Below are 21,143 nucleotides of genomic sequence, written 5' to 3' on the forward strand. Positions count from 1 at the left end.
TATGAAACAATACCTCCTCCCACCCCACTGTCCTGCTGGTAATAGCTTATCTAAAGTGATCAACAGGTGGGCCATTTCCAGCACAAACCCAGGTTTTCTCACCCTCCACCCCCCCACACAAATTCACTCTCCTGCTGGTGCTAGCCCATCCAAAGTGACAACTCTTTACATAGTCAAGTCGGGCTATTTCCTGCATAGATCCAGGTTTTCTCACCTCCCCCCCACCCCCATACACACACAAACTCACTCTCCTGCTGGTAATAGCTCATCTAAACTGACCACTCTCCAAGTTTAAATCCAAGTTTAAACTTGGAGAGTGGTCAGTTTAGATGAGCTATTACCAGCAGGAGAGTGAGTTTGTGTGTGTATGGGGGTGGGGGGGAGGTGAGAAAACCTGGATCTATGCAGGAAATAGCCCGACTTGACTATGTAAAGAGTTGTCACTTTGGATGGGCTAGCACCAGCAGGAGAGTGAATTTGTGTGGGGGGGTGGAGGGTGAGAAAACCTGGGTTTGTGCTGGAAATGGCCCACCTGTTGATCACTTTAGATAAGCTATTACCAGCAGGACAGTGGGGTGGGAGGAGGTATTGTTTCATATTCTCTGTGTGTATATAAAGTCTGCTGCAGTTTCCACGGTAAACATCTGATGAAGTGAGCTGTAGCTCACGAAAGCTCATGCTCAAATAAATTGGTTAGTCTCTAAGGTGCCACAAGTACTCCTTTTCTTTTTGCGAATACAGACTAACACGGCTGTTCCTCTGAAAACTATTTTTTATGATCATGGAGGGTTGGATTTAGGGGCAGGTGACCCAGGTGACCACCTGGGTTGCCTCGCTTGGGGAGGCACCAGGCTTTGGGTGCTGTCCTTGTTGTTAGTGACAAAAGGGAAAATAGAATGTTTGAAATAAAATGTTTCAGGTATTCTGTATGTGGATTCATTTTTCACTAATCTCCTAGAATGTTCTGGACCTTTGTAGAATCTTCTGGAACCTTCCAGACTTTCTGAGAACTACATTTTCCTTGAACCTTCTAGAACAGTGGTGGGCAACCTGCCACCCGTGGGCCACAGGCAGCCCATCAGGGTAATATGATTGCGGGCCATGAAACATTTTGCTGACGTTGACCATCCACAGGCACCACCCCACACAGCTCCCACTGGCTGTGCTTCTCTGTTCCCGGCCAATGGGAGCTGTGGGAAGCTGCGCCTGCAGGCAAAGGGACCGCAGGGATGTGCTGGTCGCCGCTTCCCACAGCTCCCATTGGCCGGGAACAGAGAAGCGCAGCCACTGGGAGCTGTGGGGGGCGGTGCCTGTGGACGGTCAACATCAGCAAAATGTCTTGCGGCCCGCAATCAGATTACCCTGATGGGCTGCATGCGGCCCACAAGCCACAGGTTGCCCACCACTGTCCTAGAATGTTGTCAGCCATGCCCTCCTGGGAACATAAGGGACGGGGCATCACCAGTTAGGCAGTAAGATAGAACGAAATGAGAGCACAGCTACAATGTTGTGAACCTTGTTTTATTGTTTAATTGTGAAAGTATACTTGTGTTTTAAGACTTGCAGAGTATAAGTAGTGACTAATAAAGGACATTTATATATGGCACGGATAAATACAGATTTATGGATCCTGGAGTGCAAATTTATCTTATATGACAGGGATAAATCACGCATGCAAATCATGCATCAAAATCATGAAATGGGCTACAAATGTAATGAAAAATAAGGTATTCAGAAGTTTAACAAATGGATGGGGGAACGCTGAAGATGCTCCTCGCCTGGGGCCCCATTTAGTCTAGGGATGGTCCTGTGCTCATGGTTGAGGTGTTGAGGTGCTTTGGCAGATGTGTAGGAGGCATCCCAGGACTGACATGGGAGGGAGCAGAGCAGACCAAGACTGGGGGACAGCAGCAGAGCTGTGGGGAGCTAATGGAATTGAAATAGCAGGGAAGTGGCATATCAGAATTGTGGTGTATTGCTCAACCTGTATTAGAGGCTCAAAGGGAATTTCAAGAATTCCTGAAAGTTAGAATTTGAGGTATTAGCAACATTTTGTTGGAACCTAGGACTGAAGTAGCAAGTGCTGCTGATAGACATACAAATGGACAGCAAAGGGAGAGAACTCAGGCCCCTACCACTGATGGACCGGAATGAACTGCAGTGGGAGAAATGTAGGTGGACCCGGAATAATATGGATGGTCCAGGTTAATCTGATGAATGTGCAGCTGAACAAAAAATGCAGAGGTGAATTTAAACTGGATATCAGGAAACATCTCTTCCCAGGGAGGGATTTTTTAGACTGTGGAATGGTCTCCAAAAGGGAAGAGGTGGGAGCTCCATCACTAAGGACATTTAGACATCTCTTTGTGGTATCTATCATAAGAAAGGGTGTGGGGAAACCTCAGCAACTTCGTTTAATCAGTTTTCACCAGAAGGCACGTGGGCAGATACCTGCTTTATGCAGGCAATCAAGATGAGGTATTGTCAGATACTGAGGTATCAAAAAAAAAAGTAAGAATGAAACAAATTGATAAATCACAGTAACTCAGGGCCAGATGATATTTTCCCAAGAGTTCACTACAGATTCTAGCTAGGAGTGACTGAGCTACATCTCAAAATATGAAATGTGTTATGAAAATACTAGAAGGTAATTTAGCCTGGAAGGTAATCAGTGCTGTAGATATCTTTGGTTTGTTTTCCTGACTCTGTGGAGTAATACCTTACTCTATGAGTAGTCCTATTCATGCACAAGTAGCCCTACTAAAATCAATGGGTCTTCTCAGAGTGCTACTCCATGATAACAAAGCTAGCAGAAGCTGGCCCAGAGAAAGGAACAGAAAATTCAGGTCACAGAAGATGTTTGCCTCATGTGGCAAAGGAAACTTATTTCAGAAATACCAACAAGTATGAAAGAGATAAGCCTGCACCATACCAATTTTAATCTAGCCTTATAGGAAAGACAAGCAACTCTGAATTATCTCTAAAAATTACAGCCACCATTCCATGTGAATAAAGCATCACACTTTCTTCATTGGGTTCTTATCCCAGTTGGGCAGAGATGCCAACTTCTTAGAGATTTCTCCCTTGATGGGCCAGCCCCAAGCCACAAAGAAAGGGGCCAGATTCTTCTTCACCTGCCGAGAGAACTTCTCTGCCCACAGGTTCATCTTGGAAGGATTGTCTGTGGGGATGTTAGACATTGTCTGATATTCAGAGAAGAGTTGGATGAAGGGTTCCCAGCCAAAGGCTTCCTGAAGCTGAAGAGCATGAAAAAACAGTATTAAAAGTGCATCATACTTCACTAAGGTAACACAAGACACTGCACCTGGTCCCATGTTATGAGGATTAGTGACCAAACCTACAGTTATTGCTAATCACACCTCATGACTATTACATGGTTATCTGATCATGATATCATTTTGGGGTAAGGTACTGAAATTGTATTTCAGTGATCAGAGTTAGGAGTGAGGATGGGGAGGGGCAATTTTACAGTGTATTTCTACTCTGAAAAGAGACTGTTTAAAAAAACAGTACTGGTATGGGACGCCAGGCTTATTTTCTCCCAATAGTTTCAATATCCAATATGCTTAGTTTACAAATAAAAAGATGTTTTGTCTCTCTACCAGCCCCCCCACACCTGAGCTAGGATCTTTCCTTTTCATGTATCATCACTAATAAGAAAGTATACAGATACAGTTAGGCCATCATTAACAGCTGTGAAACATCATTGTGTTACCTACTAGAACATATAGACATCCGACGATGCATAATTCACCTTCCTCTCTCTGAAATGTTGCTGATTATGCAGCACTAACAGGAGTAAGAACTTAGTTTTTATGGCCAGATTTTTCAAACTAGTTAGTCCCCTAAAGATGCTAAGAGGTGCCTTTTGAAAATCCCACTCGGTGCCTATCTGCATTTTTAGGCCCTTAAATACCCTTAAAAATCTCTCTCTTAGTCACTAAAGTGAGGGACTCTAACTCTGCCTGCACACAGGAAGTGTGTCTTAGAGTTTGAAGGTGTCTTTTTTTTTTATATAGTTACTGCTCAGTAACAATTTATCCTGCATTATGAAATGTGCTCGCTGATGTGAATGTGCCACCACTGCCCTCTACTAGACACACTGAAGTAGGTCTGTAATTCCATGTCACTATGTTGTTCTGAGGCCTGTAGAATAAATAAGCCATTTAGTGAATGGAGAGTCTTATTTAGCCCGAACAGGAGGGGCCTGAATTTTGAGGGAGAAGTTTCGGAGTTCTCTCCCCCGCCACCTGCTTCTATGTTTGTGGAACATACAAACCAGCCAGCATCCTTTTAGAATCATTTGCATTCAGACACATTCTTATGAATCTCTCTGTTACCTGCAGGTAGGTCTCCAGTGCAGTCCAGACATTCCAGTCCTTTAGCTGGGCTCCTTTGCCAAGGTAATCGCTGATTCTCTTCTTGCGGTGCTGCAGCTGTAAGTGTTCGTGGGCTCTGTCCCTGGAGATCCCCAGCACCTTCTCATGCACATAGACAGACCACAGGTTGCAGGTGGCCTCAGTAGTGTGAGGGGGGAATTCCCAGCCTGCCTGCTGCTGGTTGTGTCCCAGCTCATGGATGGGTCCCCAAAGGCCATTCGCTTGCATGTATTCCATGTTCACCAACTCCTTTACTGAATCCAAATGACACATGACTGGGTAGCCAGCATGCATCCAGCCTGGAGGGGGGAGATGGGGCCAACAGTCAAGGTGAGATCTCAGCTCAAGAAAGTTATTCTGTGTTTTTTAGAAGTTGGCAAGTAATTCACAAAGAACAATAAATCAGACCAATTAAATCCTTTGTTGTGGTCTGGAATTATTCTCTGGATAGTTCCTCAAATTAATTTTTTTCAGTGTTAATGGATGAATACTTTAACAGGTCAGTGTGAGTATTTGATAATCAAAATTTGATCCATGTTGTGATAAGTCATCCTGTAATTGCTGTACCTGTTTGGGGGTGTATGTGCAGGCTCTTCCACTGAGAATATTCCCATGCTTAAAATTTCGGTTTCTGCAAAGATTCATGCACGCCTCTCTAAAATTCACTTTCTGTGACCTTTTGTGAGAATGAAACTCAAATGCTAATGGAAATCAGAGCCAAGAGAGGCACAAACTCCACCATGGAGGATGCATTAAAGCAATAGAGCTGATATTCGTGAACATTTTTGTAGTGGTGACCCTGGATCTAATGTTTTTATTGTATTTTAGAATGTTTTAATACCGTGTTCATTACACGGCTCTTTAGAAATAAATGGTCTGAATGTCAGAGATGCTGATCCCCTTGGTTTGGGGACGGGGGGAGGTGGAGAAAAGGAGAAGGGGCAGTATGATTTAGTACTGATAGTTAATTTCTTTGTTACCGTCAATTTCAGCATGAAGAAAGGTGCTGGATTGACAACTGTGCTTGGATAACAAAACACTCAGTAAATCCACAAAAGAGAGAGAGGCTGGGCAGGGAAAGAACAAGCTTCTAAATTACACACCACCTCCTCTCAAGTGATCTCAATTTCTTGGAGGGACCATCCCTTGTGGTGAGAAGTTAGTTCAGTCTTCATGATCCAGTCTGTCCTTGGTATCTGATTCGCAACACGGGGCACAAATAATTCTAATTATGATGGTTGTTTGTTGGTGTGCACGCTAATCTATTGGGGACGGGACTGACATCCACCAAGTAATTTCAGACAGACCACTGAGTCATCCTCAGATGGCACTCAGCATTGTAAAATGCTACATGCTCTGGCCCCGGTCCAGTAAAGCACTTAACAATCAGCAGGAGCATAGCCCCGTTGACATAACTGTACAGCTGGACAAGGATGTATAAGTAGTATGATTAAATTGACCAAGAGACATTTAAAGCGGTGAGATCTACTAACAGAGAATATGGAATAGTCTTCTCCAAAGGAAACTCCATGGTTGGAGTCATTTAAATCTAGGAATGAACAAAGGACTAGAAAGTATATTGTAGGGGGAGGGGGTTGAATTACATTTCCTAAACTACAAATCTGCTGAAGTTCAGTTCACTAATGCATAATTAAGCCAGTCACAATATTTGCTAATTTGGAATTTAGATTTTGACATATACCAAAAGCAAACAAATGGCATTTGTATGGAGCATTTGCCAAGGATCAGTGTGGGTATTCAAGCTTCAGAATTGACCAGGCAGCTCACTAGTGGATTGAATAAATGTACTGACCATTGAATACGTCTTCATTCAGACCAGTTTCTAACTGAGCTAAAATCCGTCTATAAATAGCATATATTTTTCCCTCTCAGTATTTTGACCAGTTCTAGGTGTGTAGAATAATTTTTCACTGGTAAGGAGGGCTGCTGTACTGTGAGTTGGGTACGACCAATTCCTTTCCCCTTACTCCTAGAGTAAACTGAGGCAGCTCGAATAAGAGTGTGCTTGGGAGAGAAGCATCACTATAAATAGAGTTACACTGTTAGAGGGTCCCACTGTATTCTCCACATCTTGTGTCTTGGTGAAAAGCTCAAGAGAGGTTAGTGACTTTCCAAGGTGTCATAATGAGAGTCAGTAAAGAACCAGCATTGCAATTAAAGAGTTCCTGGCTCTCAACCTCCAATTCAATCCTTTACCCCAGGGTGTTGCTCTTTTGCCTTTTATGACAATACACCATACTCACCAGCTGAAATCTGAACATCTGCTACAATCCTTTCTGGCCGAGGGAACTTGGCTGGTGTAGCAGCCAGCTTAGCTACAGCTGTCATAATCTGCTCCCAAAGGGTTAACAAAGGCTCGGGATCTTCTATGGGACGGATGCTGTCAGCAGGCACCGTTAAGCTGATGTTCTGGGTAGCTAGTTCTGCCCACGGAGCTGGATAGTGACGGATGCAGGTCAGCCACTGGCTCTTAGATGTCTTTCCTGCATCAGTATGGGAGAGAGAGATTAAGTGCACAAATCCCATGATGATTTGGTTCCAGGTCAGTTGGGTATAGCTGATTTCATTTTATATTTTAATATAAATTAAAATACTTGGGGCCCTTGGAATCCTTAAAGATGAGCAGAAGCTACTTAAGTAACCTCATGATTTGATTTGATTTATTATTCTTCGTCCCCTCCTGTTTTTGGTTGCAGTCTCTCAAAGACTGATCCAAAGTCCATTGTAGTAAATGGAAACCCACCCACTGTATTCATTGGTTTGTGGACTGCGACCCTGTTACACCTTTTTTCAAATTGGATTATAAACTGTTTGAGGCAAAAGTGATCTGTTGTTCTGCATTTGTACAATGCCAAGCACCATGTGGCCTTGATCCTGATTGGGACCTTCAAGAGCTGCTATTGAACAAATAATGATATTTGACTTTTCCCTTTTCTAATTAGTGTTATAGTTAACAGCCAGAAATGAAAAAAATAAGTGTTTTTCTGTTTAATATGAAAACTAGGGGCTGAGGAGCGATTCAGTCCACTAATTGCAATGAAATGTCATTTGTTCTCACCAGGGCTATATAAATAAGAAACACTACTAATTTCTTTTTTAAAGAGAATTTTGCCATGAGGTTAAAGCACATTTGAACACAAGGAAAACACTTTGAATACATGGGAACAAGATGTTCAAACTATTTTTGATTCAAGAATGATTAGTGATATTAATTTGTGAGCCAAATTCGGACTCTGTGTGTCCTATCCCAATCCACTGACTTCAGTGGACCCCTCTGAACGTACAGCAACTCTAAATTTGGCCTTGTGCATCTATAAGAAAACTTAAAGCAGCCTGAGATTTTGCTGGATTCATCTAGCTCAGTCGTTCTCAAACTGTTTTAATGGGGTTGCCAGGGCCGGCGTTAGACTTGCTGTGGTCCGGGGCCGACGCCTGAGCCCCATCACCTGGGGTCGAAAGCCAAGGGCTTCAGCCCTGGGCGGCAGGGCTCAGGTTACAGCCCCCACCCCCACCCCAGGGCTTAAGCCCTTGACTTCTGCTTTGCCCCCCCCCCGCTTGGGGCGGTGTGGTTTGGGCAGACTCAGGCTTCAGTCCCTCCTCCTGGGGTCATGTAGCAATTTTTGTTATCAGAAGGGCGTCCCGATGACTAAAAGCATGAGGCTATAATCTCCTCTCCCTGCCAATGTTGGTTTCATCTTCTGCCTTTATCCTCTTCCCGGATCGCATTTTAAGGTGCTATCAAAGTAACCCTTATTCTTGCTCTAATATCTGGTGAGAAACAAAATCTGGTATCAAGTTGGCAGAGATACACTATTCTGTCCAACAGAGGAGAATAAGGTTTAGTGAATACACAGATGACCAGGAAGAAGGCAGCTAAAAAAGATCTTGCTCAGAAGTGGCACTAGACTTTAAACAAGCAACATGATAAAACTGATCAAGCCTAAATCATGGATAATTAGAGAGGCACTTCTCTGTGTCTCTTCACGATCATCATCAGCAGCAGCAAAACTGGCTAAGAAGAGATGTGCAGACCATTTACCAGCACACTTACCAAGCCTGAAGAAAGGAGCCTGCACAGCCCCTTTTACAGTGATAGACACTCCCCCCAGCAGGCTTCCCTTTGGCACTATGATGTAAATGAGGCCCCCCCAGAGAGAGGAGACTGATATCTTCTGATCTTTGACATCACATCTGTGTATTACCACAGGGGGGCGTTTCAGCTCCTCTGCTCTGCTGAGGTCATCTGAGTGACACCCAATCTGCACCTGGAAATGAAAAGGTTGCTTGGTTATGGGAACAATTGAGTAATGAACTTTACCAACCATTGTTTAAACACTTATCCAGGTGGGACAGCTTCAACAGGAGAGACTGCGGGAGCCCCACACCAGAATATCCCATAGCCCACTGGTTAGAGCACTGCCCTGAGAAGTGCTAGTCCCTGTTGAAATACTTTTTGCCCCATCAGGCAGAGAGGGGAATTGAACCTGGATCTCCCACATTCTGGTTGAGTGCTCTAATCACTGGGCTGTGTAGGCAAGATACGGGGAGGGGGGTCGGTGCAATGCCGATCTTCCCCTGCTTTGTGGATCATGCTGGGACTTATGCGGGAGAGAGGTGTCCGGACACTTGGAGGGAGGTGGCAGTTTGCGTGCCCAAAGGCAGAAACCCAGGTGCCCAGGGAAACTGAACCCTGAAAATGTAGGCACCAAATGAGTTTTGTTTCATACAGCATGAGGTGGCAGCCAAGGAGGAGTTTTGTGGATTGCAGTGGCGCCTAAAGCTGGGACTAAGGTGCCTAAATCTTGGGTTTAGGCACTTCAGACCCATTGTGGAGCTGGGTCCTAGCTCCCCTGGATTGCAATGGGAGTTAGGTGCCTACATACCTTTCAGGATCTAGGCCAAGGAGACAGTTATAATTTAGGCTATGTTTTAGTCACGGGTATTTTTAGTAAAAGTAATGGACAGGCCATGGGCAGTAAACAAAAATTTACAGCCTGTGACCTGTCCATGACTTGTACTGTATACCCTGACTAAAATTTGGGTGCTCGGTGGGAGGGGTGGCCCTGGGGTGCCACAGGTGCTGTTGGGGGGGGGGGGGGGTGGGCGGCCCGGGATTTCCACTGGCGCTGGTGGGGGGGCAGGAGGTGGCCCGGGACCCCCGCTGGTGTTGGGGAAGCTAGAGGAGGGCTGGCAGGCTACCAGGCTCCATGCGGCTCCCGAAAGAGGCCGGCATGTCCCTGCAGCCCCTAGGCTGACACGTGGCCAGGGAGGCTCCACGCGCTGCCCCCACCCCGAGTGCTAATGGGTTCCCGGCCAGCAGGATCTGTGGGGGTGGCGTCTGTGGGCAGAGGAAAAACAAGAGCTGCCTGGCTGCACCTCCGCCTAGGAGCCGGACATACTGGCTGCTTCCGGGGATTCCCCTGAGGTAAGTGCTGCCCAGAGCCCTCACCCACTCCCACAACCCAACCCCATGCCTCTGCCCTGAGCCCCCTCACACACCCAAATTCCTGCTGCTGCTGTGGGGAGGGGCAGAGGTGCTGAAACAATTTGTATAGTGGGGGTGCTGAGAGCCATTGAACCAAACTGTAAACCCTGTAAGTGATGGAAACCACTACAAGCCAGGGGGTGCAGCACCCCTAGTTCCAGCACCTATGGGGAGGGGTGCAGTGGCCTGAGACTGCCCTAGCAGCAGCTGGTGTGGCTGGCCTGGGGGCTGCCCGAGTTGCTAAGGTGGCCCCCAAGACAGCCGTACCTGCCGCTGCAGAAGTCACGGAGGTCCAGAAAGTCACAGAATACGTAACTTCTGTGACAGACTCGCAACCTTATTTATAATCAAATGGAATTAATGGAGCAATGATCTGATACGTGGGCTTTACAGACCTCACTGTTCTGTCTTTCTGTTTTAGAGTCTGTATTTAAAGTGGCCCCACAAAGCATAGGGGTAAAAACGTATAAGCAGTGGCATTTTATTACATCTCCAGTGTGTCATTTGATCAACAATTATTAACACTTTGAGCTTCAGTAGCAGCTTCCATCTGAAGCTCGTATCACACTTCACACGCATCAATGAGTTAAACTTACAAAAGCCCTGCGACAGAGGGTGCATTAGCTCCATTTTACAGAGGAGGAAACTTAGGCACAGACAAATGGAAGCCTGGCTTTTCAGAGGTGCTGAGCACTCACGATTCCAGTGAAATCAATGGAAACTCACAAGTTATTTGCCTAAGGTCCCAGGACTCTTAGTCCTGGCCTGTAATCTTTGCTCAATGGGTCTGCATGGATTATTGTTATTAAAAGTCTGCCTCCAGCCACAGATGGCTCATCAGGTTGATGCAATTTAAGATGGATCAGTTTCCATAGCCAAGGTACACAAGGCAGTGATGTGACAGTGCGCATCACCTCTGACCTTCTTTGACTTCCCTAACCCTATTGAGCAGGGATCATTTTACAGCTGGGTGAACTGAAGGAAGATTTTCAGTGTGAGATCCAGTGACAGTCGGCCCCACAAGCACCAGGATTCTAGTCAAGCATTGTAATCACTTAGCTGTCCTACCTCATTATTGATATTAACCATGTATTAATATTATAGCTAATTGAGAGCTCCAAGCTTGGGGGTACACTGTGCAAGGAACTATTATCCACATCCTGAAAGGTATTTAAGCCCCCAACTTCTACTGATTTCACTGCGAGTTAGGGGCCTAAATTGCTTTTGGGGATCTGGGCGTAAATAAATACATAAGATGATTTGGGTCCTAAACCAAAGAGCTTAACATTTATGGGGCAATTCATTAGAACTTAGTAAACAATTCTCTTAACGCACAAGAAGACATAGAATCTAGCTCCCTCTCTGCTGCCTGTGTTTGCTCTGCATGGTAAATGCTCCTGCAAAGCAAGAAGACATTACCTTTCCACAGAACTGAATATCCTCCAGGAGCAGCTTTGATTAGGAAAAAAGCTTTGGCTTACATAAAATAAGGGCCATCCACATCCTCAAAAGAAATGAAGAAATGTACAATACGGTGTCATTTTTTATGTAATCACATTTCTGAGTAGAACTACAGTTTAAGTAAAGTAACGGGCATCAGAAAGGATGATTAGTTCACCTGAAGGCCAACTCCAGTAACAGTGCTAGGAAATATAAAGGTCACTGTGTTCCCACGCGGAAGATAAAGTCCTGTGCTCCTCCATGCTGCATCACCTGGCATAAAACACAGAGGACAGGTCTAAATACAGAGCTATTCTTAAACACCTCCGTCTGTTTTCCAATCTGAAAGGATCAGGAGAATGGCATGGCCAGTTTGCATGAGGACGGATCTCCTCTCAATGAATGCCATCGGGGGGCAAAGAGTATTCATGTGAGATGAGCAGGGGAGGGCTAATACTTCCTGCTGCATTCTCCTAGGAAATTAACTTCTTGTTTATAACATTACCATTATGCAGGCATTGTAACAACATGATTTGTACGATATTCTGCTGCTGATGTCAGAGCTGCAAGCAAAAGGGCAAATTACAATCCTTCAGTCTGGTTTCTTTAAACAACATCATTCAGGATGCTCAGTCCTGGGTCCTTGCTCCTTACCACAAACCAAATGAACTCCCTTGGGCAAAAATCTAAGGTCTCCAGTGTAGGAAGGTATGGCAGGAGCGAAGACCTTTCTGGTCATTGCACACTACCTGCACATTAGATTATATTATATGCATATGCCACTGCCATAACACTCCATGCTTTTCTCTGAATTGAACAGGAGGTGAAGCTCAGCGAGGGATACCAGTCAAAATATGAAACCTTAAACTGTTGTCTCAGAAATGTAAAAACAAGGAGATGTAACAAATATAGCTACTCCACAAAGAAGAAACCCACCTTAGAGGGGGATGGATGAAAAGCCTGTTAAATAATGTTTTCAAAGAAGCAGAATTACTGTGATTTCCAGATTTCCAGTGATTGTCACTCCTGAAGATTAAGATGCGTGAGGGCTAGGCCAAAAGAAGAGACAGCAGTTTTAACAGTGATATGGGAAGTTGGTGGTGGTTGTTAAAAATGTTACAGGGTAGACTAAGAGAACAGACCAGTACCAGGGAGACTTTTTAGTCTGAATAGTAACATTCAATGGGGGAGGAGGAAAGGGGAAGAAACCCAACTTTGATTAGGAAAAATCTTTGGCTTACATAAAATAAGGGACATCCACATCCTCAAAAGAAATAAAGAACTTCTCTGGAGGCAGGAGAACTGGGCCTCTCCCCTATTTTGGAACTAAGTTCTGGAATGCAGAGAGTCCAAGGTGGGCTTCTCAACACAAACAAGCAATAAGGCTGTAGGAGCACGTGGAGAGAGGACCATATTGCTCCTTTGCTGATGAATTCAGAGAAGAGAACTACAAAATTGCTAGTTGTGGCAGCTTTCCCTGTGACTAAATTTACATTGACACAGCCTTCTAGTGTCATGCTAGGGCGGGGATGCCAGAAGATGTACGTTGATACCCATTTAGACAAAGTCTTCTTAGCAAATAGCACTGTCCAGTGAATTGGTATCAAATGAAATAAAAAGTTACTTGGACTTTCTAAGGGTTTTAGTCTGCTCCAAGTAGCATCCTAAGGACCTTTTAAATCAAGTATATGAAAAAGCATTTCACCCACAATGACATGCAGGCATGGAATGAACATTGGCAGGCCAATAGGCTCAATAAAGTGACCTTCGGATACCACCTTGGAGAGAAATATAGGACTGTGGGCAAAAAGTAGTTCATCCTGGACAAATTCAAGATAATATAGCTTGATTAAAACATGCATTTATCAAAAAGCAGATGATTTCAAAAACAGTGATAATAGACAATAATTAGACATGAACTTACACTGGTATGAGACAGCAAAATGGCAAATATGAATTTTGGGGCTACATGGGCAGAGGTTTAATTACATTGTAAAATATGAGATAAGGGTCTCTTTCTCTGCTTTTCTGGTGACCTCACCAGAAATACTGGATTCAGTATTGGGCACCTCTGTTCCATGAAGATATCAATAAAATGGAGGAATATAGAGAAAAGCAACATGAATGATTAAGGCAGTGCTTAATTTGTGCAAGCGTTTGCCAAGGCTTAGCCCCAGCACCTCTGGGCTTGTCAGTTCATAGGCCCGGCACCTCTGGGCTTGCTGCATTGGTTATGAATGTAAAAAAATTGCTTGAGCCCCAGCACCTAATTGCTTGAGCCCCATAACCTTTCATTGCAAACTGAACACTTGATTAAGGGGCTGGAGGGAATTTGCTGATGAAGATTAGGAAGGAAATGGGTAAAGGGAAATCCTGTTCTGGTGGCAAAACTCATTGAGTTGAGTTGGGCCAGGATTTTACCTATCGAGTTTAGCCAAGTGATGCCTAAATATGGAAGTAGAAGGGGCTTTCTTTGAAATAGAGCTGATCAAAAATCAGGGTAAAATAGGAGAAACTTTTGCAGATTTTCATCAAACTGGTTAGAAGATGGAGGAGAAAGACCAGCCAATTGTTTTTCTTGGCTTTTGTTGAAAAAATTTGTTGACAAAAAATTCCTGAAAAGTTCTAATTCGAAAGCTGTAAACTCTGAGGAGAGCAATTGTTTAGGGTGCTCCAAAGGGGTATAATTAGCAGTAATGGCATGAGGCTGATGAAAGTAAATTAAGGCTAAATGTTTAGAAATGTTTCCTGATGGTGAGGTGTATTAGATCATGGATCAGAGAAATTACAGAAGTCCCATCACTCAAATAATTTAAAACTGGATTAGATAAAAATGGAGAATTGACTTTAGGGGAAAGCCTAAGTTGGGTCCTGAAGCAGAAGCTAAATGTAACCCAAGAGGTTTCCATCTTTAGCAGCTCTGTTCTGCACACAATGTGACAGGTGTGATCACGGCTATGGAGGGTTATACACTGTTATACTCTGTGTTCTACAGGCCATTCCATGTTGAAACAGGGGGAGGGGAGATTCGTGAGGAAGGACAGATTCTCTCACCTGTATTTGTGCAGTTGATTTCCACAGTGGTGCTAGGGACTGTGGGGAGTTCGCAGAGTGCTAGCCTCGCACAGTCGGACATGGATTGGCATAATGCTGCAGCCACATGAAGCAGCATGACCTCCTTGGAGTTCCCCTTGACTGCGTGTTCCTTGCTCACTGGTGGGATCCCATTGCTCTGCACCATCATGTACAGGATGTGGTACAGTGAGGCATAGATGTGGCCATTTTTGACTGGGATCTGAAGGACTTTGGCGCAGTCCTGGCTCAGTTTCTGAAGCCAGCCTGCCACTGGGGGCTGGGGATCCTCCTTCTTGTCTAGGTGCTGCTGGAACTGAGCGAGTGCCCTGCGGAAGTGGTAATGTCCTTGCTGCTCTTCGGGTCGTAACACTGGGTACTTGCCTGCCTCCTTGGTTTCCCCCAGGATGCTGATCCCGAACCCATTGAGGATTTTGTTGCCAGGATATTCAGCCAGAACATTTCGGCCCTCATTCTGAGAAGCCCACCACCAAGCCTGACCTCCAATCAGCAGGCCCCCTCCTTCTGCCACAAACTCATGAATCTTCTTGGCCTCATTGTCACTGTAGGACTGGCAGCAGTAGATGCTGAGATTGTCGGTAAGCTCTGAAATCTCACATACCACCTGCCTTTGAGTCAGCAGGTCATGAAGGTTCTTCAAATTGGGATTGATGCCAATTCTCCCTTTCTTCTCAGCACCCAGCCAGTGAATGGCATTGAGGATGAAGTCTGTGAGCTTCGGGGTGCTAAGATGGACCTCATGTGTAGCCACCACCACACGGCCCCGGCCATAGTGAGCTGCTGCAAGAAAGCATCGATAGGTGCCATCCAAGCCAAGGGGGAAGGCCAGTGTGCCATGGACCAGCAGGTGAGAGGGGACACCATCTGTCACTATGTCTAGCTCTGACACACCTTTTAGGAGAAGGTTTAAGTCTCTGCTGAAATCTAGCCCATGCCTGCAAAACCAAGAGATGTTCCTGTCAGGTCACATGCCAGCACTGTCATAGTGTCATGAGATGGAAGAGGAAGATTGTATAGTATCTCTGCTCTGCCCTACAGCATATCCAAATATTCTGAAATCACTTCTACAAAGATCTCTTCATTTTGAGATCTACTGATGGAAACTTCTACGAAATTAACTGCCTTCATCTGAGAGACAATTGCCTTTAGTTGCAATTGTTCTGAATAATCATTCTAAAGCAGGGGTTCTCAAACTTCATTGCACCATGGCCCCCTTCTGACAACAAAAAGTATTACATGACCCCAAGAGGTGGGACCATAGCCCAAGCCCTGCAGTGCCAGGTGGGTGGGGGCAAAACTGACATCCAAAGTCTGAGCCCCGCTGCCCCAGGCTGAATCCATGAGCTCTGGCTCCGCATGGTGGGGCTCAGGCTTTGGCTTGAGCCCCAGGTCTCATCAAGTCTAACACCAGCCCTGGTGACCCCATTAAAACAGGATTGCAACCCACTTTGTCTCCTGACCCACAGTTTGAGAACTGCTGTTCTAAAGCAAAGTGAGCCTCTTATCCTCTTACCCTACACTGTTCTGTGGCAATTTCATGTCACTTTTTCCTATCCCTTTATCCTATGTGAAGTGGCTTGGCAGAACCAGTGCAGCAGAGGGTAAGGAGATGAGAATGAGAGATACAAAACAGAACAGGGTAAGGGGATGCATAAAGAGAGATGAAATACCGGATGGCAGAGCAGAGGATAAGGTATGATGGATATTTTGTATTCATTGGTTCTGAGCTAATTTATATAATCAGAACTTAGAGAATTTCCTTTGCACAGCAGTAAAGGGCTCATTGTATTTCAGAAAAGTGTGCAACAGTTTTGTCATGAGATCATCCATGCTTTATATGTAAACAGACATTTGTGGAGCACAACTACTTAAAGGTTAATTATTGTTCGTGGTTCTATATTAAATCAATATTTCAGATCTCAAATAAGTAACAGGATCCCTGCTTACTGAAATACACACAAAAAAAGTTAAAGGATTTACTTATTTCCCTTGTCTCATACTTAGAACTTCATGAGTCACCTGAACTCATTCAGAGCATCAGAGCCCCCAGAAGTCAAATGTTTCCTCAAACTTCTTTAGCAGGATTCAGAGTAACAGCCGTGTTAGTCTGTATTCGCAAAAAGAAAAGGAGTACTTGTGGCACCTTAGAGACTAACCAATTTATTTGAGCATAAGCTTTCGTGAGCTACAGCTCACTTCATCGGATGCATTCAGTGGAAAATACAGTGGGGAGATTTATATACACACAGAACATGAAACAATGGGCGTTACCATACACACTGTAAGGAGAGTGATCAGGTAAGGTGAGCTATTACCAGCAGGAGAGTGAGGGGGGGGGGGAACCTTTTGTAGTGATAATCAAGGTGGGCCATTTCCAGCACAAATCCAGAATACAGACTAACACGACTGTTACTCTGAAACCAGCACAAATCCAGGTTTTCTGTCCCCCCACCCCACTCTCCTGCTGGTAATAGCCTATCTAATAAGATAAGGCTGTGCCTTGCACCTGGAGTGTGCCTTGCACCTGGAAAAGAATAGGAGTACTTGTGGCACCCCAGAGACCAACCAATTTATTTGAGCATAAGCTTTCGCTGTAGCTCACGAAAGCTTATGCTCAAATAAATTGGCTAGTCTCCAAGGTGCCACAAGTACTCCTTTTCTTTTTGCGAATACAGACTAACACGGCTGTTACTCTGAAACCTGGAAAAGAATGTGAACCAGTCACTCCTCCATCTGCACAAGCTGGCAACTGACAAGAATGACCCTCATTTGTGTGACTTCATTGAAGATAAGGCACACCCTTATCTTATTAGACAAGCTATTACCAGCAGGAGAGTGGGGTGGGGGGAGAGAAAACCTTTTGAAGTGATAAACATCCATTTTTTCATGGTCTGTGTGTATAAAAACATCCTTACTGCATTTTCCACTTTTATGCATCCAATGAAGTGAGCTGCAGCCCACAAAAGCCCACGCTCAAACAAATTGGTTAGTCTCTAAAGTGCCACAAGCACTCCCTTTCTTTTTGCGAATACAGACTAACACTAACAGACTAACAGGCTGCTACTCTGAAACGTGTGAGGAACAGTAAGGGGGGAGAGGGGAATAAAAATGGGGAAATAGTTTTACTTTGTGTAATGACACATCAACTCCCAGTCTTTATTCAAGCCTAATGTAATGGTGTCCAATTTGCAAATTAATTCCAATTCAGCAGTCTTTGTTGGAGTCTCTTTTTGAAGTTTTTTTGTTGAAGAATTACCACTTTTAGGTCTGTAATCGAGAGACCAGAGAGATTGAAGTGTTCTCCTACTGGTTTTTGAATGTTATAATTCTTGACATCCGATTTGTGTCCATTTATTCTTTTACGTAGAGACTGTCCAGTCTGGCCAATGTATAAAGCATTGTGCTACCTTAAGGGTTAAATGCTAAATACCAAAGCCAAATGCTAATTATTTGTGTCTGGCAAAAAGTGTCTGTCAGTTTTGCCACTTTAAATGAAAGATTCAAATGGATTTTTATAATGCCACTAAAAATCCATTTGAATCTTTCATTCAAAGTGGCAAAACTGACAGACACTTTTTGCCAGACACAAATAATTAATTTGCAAATTGGACACCATTACATTAGGCTTGAATAAAGACTGGGAGTTGATGTGCTTGTGGCACCTTAGAGACTAACCAATTTGTTTGAGCGTGGGCTTTTGTGGGCTGCAGCTCACTTCATTGGATGCATAAAAGTGGAAAATGCAGTAAGGATGTTTTTATACACACAGACCATGAAAAAATGGATGTTTATCACTTCAAAAGGTTTTCTCTCCCCCCACCCCACTCTCCTGCTGGTAATAGCTTGTCTAATAAGATAAGGGTGTGCCTTATCTTCAATGAAGTCACACAAATGAGGGTCATTCTTGTCAGTTGCCAGCTTGTGCAGATGGAGGAGTGACTGGTTCACATTCTTTTCCAGGTTTCAGAGTAACAGCCGTGTTAGTCTGTATTCGCAAAAAGAAAAGGAGTACTTGTGGCACCTTGGAGACTAGCCAATTTATTTGAGCATAAGCTTTCGTGAGCTACAGCGAAAGCTTATGCTCAAATAAATTGGTTGGTCTCTGGGGTGCCACAAGTACTCCTATTCTTTTCCAGGTGCAAGGCACACTCCAGGTGCAAGGCACAGCCTTATCTTATTAGATAGGCTATTACCAGCAGGAGAGTGGGGTGGGGGGACAGAAAACCTGGATTTGTGCTGGTTTCAGAGTAACAGTCGTGTTAGTCTGTATTCTGGATTTGTGCTGGAAATGGCCCACCTTGATTATCACTACAAAAGGTTCCCCCCCCCCTCGCTCTCCTGCTGGTAATAGCTCACCTTACCTGATCACTCTCCTTACAGTGTGTATGGTAACGCCCATTGTTTCATGTTCTGTGTGTATATAAATCTCCCCACTGTATTTTCCACTGAATGCATCCGATGAAGTGAGCTGTAGCTCACGAAAGCTTATGCTCAAATAAATTGGTTAGTCTCTAAGGTGCCACAAGTACTCCTTTTCTTTTAGCAGGATTCTGGCTTTATTTCTTTCCTGTTAATTCCTTTTTCCTCCCCGAGTGATAAGGGCCCACATACCCCCTAAGAGGGTTGGGGATGCAACGGTAATGGGATTCTGTGGGGGGGTCCAGGTGAAGGTGGTTGGAGCTCAGCGTGGGGGTCTGGATGTGTGGGGGATAGAGATTGGCAGGGGGGTCTTGGTGTGGCCATCTCAGCGGTGGGGGGTGTCTAGATGCTGGAGGAAGTGGGGCTGAGTGGGGTGGAGATCCAGATGCAGCTGGTTGGGGCTTGGTAGGGTTGGGATCCAGGTGCGGGTGGCTCATGGGGGTAGTCCAGATGCATGGAGAGTGGGGCTCGTAAGGGGGGATTCTGGGTGCAGGTGGGGTGAGGCTTGGCAGAAAGGTCTGGGTATGAGGGGCTCTGGATGCACAGGGGTTGGGTGGATGGGGGAGCAGCTCCCTGTACAGGGATCCCTCCCCCTGCAGCTGAGAAGCGATGGGTGCAGGAAGCATAGGAGTGGCAGGGAGAGTTTTCAGAGCTTCCTACAGCCAGGGGAGAAATCTGGGGGTGGATCTGACACAATCCCAGATGCTGTGCAAGTGAAGAGGAAGTCCCGTCCTTCCAGCCCAGGGACTAGCAGCTGAGTCTGGAGCAGGGTAGGAACCCCCAGCCCCACAGTGAATTCCCTCTCTGCTGGCTGCCCTGGGCACCTGCTGGGGAGGCTCTCATGACCACACTTGTGGCTTCCCTTTGCTTCCCCATCAGAAAGTCATTTTTCTGCAGGGAAGCAAAGAAGTCTGCAGGGGACATAAAATCTGTGCATGTGCAGTGACCTAGAATTCCCCCAGGAGTAAGTTTCTTACAGCTTTAATTACAGGTTTTAATACGTAGGAAATTATTTCAGATACTCACGGAGCAATCAAGGGAATTGCAGGCACTTTGTCTGAGACGCTGAAGATCCCCCTCTCACCATATATATCCGTGAAATAAACGCCGCCCACGCTGGTTACGTGGTTCCCAGGGAAATCGAACAGCACTCTCTCTGCACTGTGTCCAGAGGCCCAGTGCCAAGCCTGACCCGCAATGAGCAGACCCCCTCCTCTCTTCACAAACTGGATCAGCTCCCTCCCCTGTGCTGCATCATAGGCATCCATACAGTAAACCCCAAAAGAGGCAATGAGCTCTGTACTGGGCTGCACTTGGGTGCCAGAACTACTGAGAATGCCCACCAGGGAGCTCAAGGTCTTCTGGACACCAACCACCACTCCTGGGGAGGGACTGAGCCAACCCACAGCATTGCGTAGGAACCGAGACATCTTGGGAGACCCCAGGTAGCTCTCATGGGAGATGACCACCATCCGGCCCTTCCCATACTGTGAGGCGGCAATCAGGACCTGCCCCCGGGGGTTCACCATCACTGGGAAGGCAGTCTCACCAATGAGCAGCAGCTCACAAGGAACAGAGTCACCAGTAAGATCCCAGTCCTGGACACCATCCACCAGCAAATCATAGGCAGCTGAAGGATCCATGTTCAGCTTTGTCTTGTCTACAGGAAAGACAAATAATAGTTTTTCTTATACTAAAGACAGTCAGAAGAGGAGTTATTTATCCTTCTTTGCCTCTACTGGATTAGTGTGAAGGACGCTCAGATACAAGCACAGGCTACAATCAACATGTCTCATTCCTAGAGATAGAAATTTACCTGCCTCCACCTCCTCCCCCACCAGTTGCTCACCGAAAATGCTTGTTTAGACCCGCTTTGGGGGTAGGTGACTGGGACACTGTCAAACCAGCTCAGGTTAGGATCAGCGGACGAGTAACCTGTGTATGAACCTAAAGGCATGTTGAGAGGCATTGCAGTTGTAATCAGGACAATACACTTGTGTGTGGGCATCAAAGAGATACTAAAAGGGATTAACAGGCTAAGCCCATTCACATGTGTTGATAAGAAATCAAGGAAGACACTGTGTGTATGTGTGTCTATATCCTGTAACTGTAATTAATCTTAAGATCAAAGGTGTGTACATACCGCATGAATTAAATGAATATTACCTATTTTGTCTTCAGCTGATCTATTCCTGTTATAATGAATGACCAGCAATTGATTATATAAATCAGTGTGGCTAGATTACCTATTTCTGTACAGGAATTAGAAGGTGAACTTGAACAGG

At 45.2% G+C, this 21,143-nt stretch overlaps 1 protein-coding gene across 1 annotated transcript; it reads right to left on the reverse strand.

Moving 5' to 3' along the window:
* Positions 1-1,532: 1,532 nt before the first annotated feature.
* On the reverse strand, positions 1,533-20,510 carry LOC125623948 (TRPM8 channel-associated factor 2-like). The gene is given in 9 exon segments (XM_048824118.2): positions 1,533-3,257; positions 4,362-4,699; positions 6,665-6,904; positions 8,473-8,686; positions 11,525-11,619; positions 12,588-12,663; positions 12,665-12,708; positions 14,401-15,374; positions 19,885-20,510. Coding segments are annotated over 9 exon segments (2,838 nt in total). The 5' UTR covers positions 20,502-20,510; the 3' UTR covers positions 1,533-3,017.
* Positions 20,511-21,143: the final 633 nt, after the last annotated feature.

Source organism: Caretta caretta, chromosome 1, assembly GCF_965140235.1.
Source record: "Caretta caretta isolate rCarCar2 chromosome 1, rCarCar1.hap1, whole genome shotgun sequence".
NCBI classification, from domain to species: Eukaryota; Metazoa; Chordata; order Testudines; family Cheloniidae; genus Caretta; species Caretta caretta.